The sequence below is a fragment of the Macadamia integrifolia genome, unplaced genomic scaffold, assembly GCF_013358625.1.
Source record: "Macadamia integrifolia cultivar HAES 741 unplaced genomic scaffold, SCU_Mint_v3 scaffold94, whole genome shotgun sequence".
NCBI classification, from domain to species: Eukaryota; Viridiplantae; Streptophyta; class Magnoliopsida; order Proteales; family Proteaceae; genus Macadamia; species Macadamia integrifolia.
Window position 1 is genome coordinate 169,079 of NW_024870588.1, and position 5,105 is coordinate 174,183.

At 35.5% G+C, this 5,105-nt stretch overlaps 1 protein-coding gene across 1 annotated transcript; it reads right to left on the minus strand.

The window, feature by feature from the left end:
* Positions 1-2,106, minus strand: LOC122070534 (heavy metal-associated isoprenylated plant protein 45-like). The gene is made up of 4 exons (XM_042634716.1): positions 1,319-2,106; positions 1,165-1,240; positions 623-1,046; positions 1-237 (listed from the first exon to the last, which is right to left on the minus strand). The coding sequence occupies exons 1-3, from the start codon at positions 1,523-1,525 to the stop codon at positions 922-924; spliced, it is 408 nt and encodes a 135-aa protein (XP_042490650.1). The 5' UTR covers positions 1,526-2,106; the 3' UTR covers positions 1-237; positions 623-921.
* Positions 2,107-5,105: the final 2,999 nt, after the last annotated feature.

A 5,105-nucleotide genomic window follows, 5' to 3' on the forward strand; every position in this document is an offset into this window, starting at 1 on the left:
TATCCCCGGACAAAGAAGAAGATAATTCACTATGTTGAAAGAAAGATTACAATGTAGATCTTTGAAGAACACCCAAACTCGCCGCAAGAAACTCTCGCCTAGAAACCATAAATCTCACATTGCTTACATTGTTACACAACGAGACATCATCATAACATATAAATACTCTTCCAAATTAGGTCGATCCATGAAGTCATGCCGAACCACAGGGCCAAGCCCTTTGCTACCATCACTAACCTAAAAAATCCCATTTGAATCACCATTAAATTTTTCCAAAACAAATTAATCTTCAAAATGGGTCAAGAATTCAAGGCACACATAACAATTATTGTATTGAGCACGATTCCGATAGTGATACCAATACCACAAACCTGATCCTACAATATTTCTCCACTCTCTAAACCCATGTGTTAAAAATAAATAAATAAAAATATGCTTCTTTTTTCATAATAATAAAAATAGATTTAAAAAAAAAAAAATGTTTAGACTAAGCCCATGTGGTACCATATTCGAAGTGGAGTCCAACTTCAAAGCAACTAGTAGACTTGAAATGGGCTATTTACTGGGAAGTGGGATCTCATTGTACATCAACTACATCCATTATGGTAAGAGTGAGACCCACCTTGAGTCTGGTGCACCACGCCTTCCAAAGCAAATGCAAATCCAAACCGGCCAAAGATAAAAAGAGGATCAACCACACTTACAAAGGAGTGAGGACAACTTATAACCATTATCAACCACATTAGTATACAGATCAATCACATTATAATATCTGTTTTTGGTTAGTAGATTACACACAAAAGACAGAACAGAAAAGAGAAATTGAAGAACACCAATGGAAGATTAGGTAGAACTGAGTATAACAATGGACTACTACTGGATTTGTTTATCAATTTCTCTTGTTGGGTTGTGTTTTCTTGATCAAAAAGAAGTCCATAGCTCTGCAGTCTTGACCTTGGATATACTCTCCAACACTTCAAATGGAAGAATATCACCCATCACCACCACCTTCTTGCTTTCCAAGTCTACTTGAAAAGAGGTTACTCCTGTAGATTTACAGAGAAATCTATGAAAAGAGTAGGGCTCCTAATAAACAGATTAAGAGAAATATGAGAAATTAAAGCTTTAAAATGGGCATATATATAGGCCATTGATTTCACATACCTTCCATCTTCGAGATGTGTTTCTCAACTTTTCTTGCACAGCCATTGCAATGCATGGAAACCCTTAACACAACTGTCTGCAACAATCCAACAAGAGAAACTCAACTGGATTTCCCATATGAAAGTTAGGAAGATCATTCAGGACATTCACATACCTTGGGCTTCAAGTGAAAAGCCAAAGATTGATTATTCCCATCAACCAAATCTCTTAATCTCACCAACTGTTTTCCTCTGCTTGGAATGAGTGAGGTTCTCTCAGAATCATCTTTACCGTCCAAGTGGTTTATACAAAAGCAGGATGAGTTTGAGCCAGGAGTGAGACAGAGACAATCCAAAACCCACCCAAAACTCAGCTTCCCCATCTGCCTCCCAATGGCTTATCCACAAACTGTTACCACTTAAGAAAGAAAGAGAGAGAGAGAGAGAGAGAGAGAGAGAGAGAGAGAGAGAGAGAGAGAGAGAGAGAGAGAGAGAGAGAGAGAGAGAGAGGTGGCTAGAAGTCAATGAAAGCAGAACACCAACCAATGGAATCAGTAGAAGATTTGGCGCCCTTGGAGCAGGTGTGTGATGAAAAGAATTCAAGGCTCATTTTTCAAGGAGATCAACCACTCAAGATATGGAACAAAAAGAAGCCAAGCTAACCCAAACAAGGCACTGTTAACTTACTAAATGTATGATCAGTTCAATTGGGTAACCAAGACCCAACTGCCAAACAAAGCAACTTACTCATAAAACCTTACAGATATCCTAAAAGTGATGAAGCTCCATGAGTTTACTAGGTTAGTACAAATGGGCATCTCTTCCATGTGACCAACCTTCTAAAGGAAAGAACCACACAGATATCAGGAATTCAAGAGATCACAATCACAGAAATATGCAGGTCTTAAGCTTGAGAAAGAGGATATTTATTAGAAGGTGAGCTTTCAATAATGACTCAGCTGATAGCAACATAGGAATGTCTGTTTTTGAGTGTAACCCATAAGCATTATTTTAAGGTAGGGTATAATGTCCAATTCAAATAGTCTTATAATATGGAATCTAAAAACATGGAGTGAAGTAGGGGTATTAATCCCTTGGTTCGAACCGATTTTGGTTTGATTTCATTGATTTCGGTGTGAGAATGAGTGAGTCCAAAACATGATCTAATAAAGGTGCATCAGTTTTTGTTTGGGTTTGGTTTCTCTTACTGGTTTATTATCAATTTGGGTTCAATTTATCATGTAAATATATTCATTTTTTTTTTTTTCAAAATAGGGGGATAAAGGTGGGTGGTGAAAACTATGGAATGGAAATCTTGAACCTGATCTATTGCACTATGCACCAATCAACTGTGCTTAGCAGCTGACCACATGTAAATATATTCACAAGTACGGAAAAAATGTATTTTTTATATGAATTTTGGGCTAGTATTGATTTGGGTCTGATTTTATCTGATTTTTTAAGATTGGTTTGGTGTGGTTTGATTTGGTTCAATTCGTAAAACCTTAATATGAAACATGATCCAATAAACTCATATCGATTTTGATTCGAATTGATTTTGATTGGTTTAGATCAATTTTTGATACCCCTAGGGTGAAGTTGAAGAATTGGGGTATGTGTTAAAAGCCTTGTGAAATTGAGACCTTATAGGTTCCTTACAAGAAGGAACAGTAGTTTGCGGGGATAGATAGAATATAAACAAGTCATTGGAAGATAATGAGAATAGAAGCAATTGCTTTCACAGATCTTGTCGTTGCCTTGATTTAATAGTAAAGGTATTGGGTAAAGGGTACTAAATTATTGAAGTTATTAGGTGTATGAGCTATTAAGAGATTTGAATTATTGAGAGCTTTTTTTCCAGAAAGAAGAAGAAGATGAAGAAAAATTAAAGAAAGAGAAGAATCATTGAGAGCTTGAAATATTTTTTTTTTTTGGGTTTGGAAGAAAGTGTTGGAGAGTTCATATTTTCTAAAGATTGGTTGGTCCACACATGTGAAGTGAAATATAATGGTGACCTTAATTTGAAGCAGAAGGGAGACAACATTTGAGAAAGAGTGGGTGAAGTCATGTTACGCACGTGTGAGTCACATGAGTGTTGCCAACAAGAAACAACTATTAAGTGTAGTTGGATTTTAAGTGTTTCATGTGGGAACAGTTGGTAAGGGAAGAGTTGGCCGACCAAGCAAGTATTGTATCGGCCGATAAGTACCGGTGTTGCTAATACGTATGTTGTTGCCAATCAATGCTGTGTGTCAGTCCATATCGAAGGTAAAATGGTTTTAAGGAAAAAAAAATTCCCCAAAAATTGATGGAAAAATAGTCTGATTCGACCCATATGGATATGTCATAGCAAACACCAAGGTTGCATTTGGTAACGTTCTAGAAAAATGTTTCTGGAGTTTTTTTATTTTATGGGAATGAAAAAACGAATAAGTGTGTTTCATTTTTATTTTTTATTTTTTTAACAAAAAGTGAAAACGGTATTTTGACACAGAAATTAAAGTGAAACGGCTATAAATGAGAATTGACGGAACGACAAAAGGTAGTTTCGTCGATTCAGTTTCCTTTAAAAAAAAGGCGTTTTGACACAGAAACTAAAATTTCCGTTTTTGACATAAAACATCAAAACTTAGCCCAACAAATTCGAAAATAAACAAACACAAATTCCCACAACACACAAGGATTTAACGAAGTTCACACACCGATGTGATGTGCTACGTCCTCAGGTGAAGAAGAAGATGTTTCACTATGTAGAAGAGAGGTTATACTCAAACAGCGGCATGAAAACTCGCTCTAAAACCCCAGTTCGAAAAAACTCTTAAATTACAATTGCTTGCTCAACAAAACGATAGTAAATTATATAATCTTCCAAGTTGCTAGTTGATCCATCGGGTCTTGGCTGATCAGGTTGGACTGATATGCTCAATCTTAGAAAAAAATCTCATTCGAATCATCACCAAAATATGTAAAAAGGGATCATTTTTTAAAATGGGTCAAGAATTTGAGATAAAATTAATAGGATCAATCCATATTGGTGTCAGTAGAGACCGACATGGATAGATCCAGATCCTCTCCAATTCCCACATCTTACAATTCGGCCCTCGACTTGCAACAAGTGTGCTGACATGAACGGCCAAAATTAGGAGAGAGAAAGTTGAGGCAGCAGGTGTGCCAGTAGTTGCAAAAACCCAACATGCCCCAAATCCTCTATGGAAAGAGATTGTGCAACACTTCCCCAAAAATTTAAAAAAATTCAAAGATTTGTGACAATCTTTACATCTTCCCAATTCTATTTCCTAGGTTTTGATTGATTTTGATCCAATAGTTGAGGTCCCACCCGTGTCTGATTTCAAGTTTTAAAACCTTGATTGGTAACGTGGTTAGATATAGTTTAACCAGGTTAGAAAATTCTTGACCCGAAACCCAGACTGGTGCATGGTCCGGCTTGAAGAGGGCCAAGAGGCCTTGTTGGCTGATAAGGTCTGACAGAGGAGGACTGATTAAGGACTCTAAAGGGTGCATCTGATGCCAAAACATATAACTATTAGGCCAATCAGAATAAACATAGCTTTTTATTTTCTCAGTTGAAATCAGAATAAACATATCAGCTTAGACCAATTTTGCAATATTTATATGTGTAATAATAATAATTATTCTATCTTTGCATTGGTTAAATCGAGATGCATGGGGTCACTCATTCTTGATCAAATTTATCATATATTTTTATAATAAATTATTATTATCACAAAAGTTTGTTATTAAAAATTAAATCTATCTTTTTAAAAATAAATTATATTTTTATCATAAAATAAGTCTCAAATGAGGATTAATAACTAATCAAAATAACAAATTTTTTTTTGAGGTAAAAAGTAATTAAAATAAAATCACTAGATGAAATTGATTAGTAATATATATAATACCTTTTTCGAGACCATGCATTACCATCACCACAGGAATAAGGGT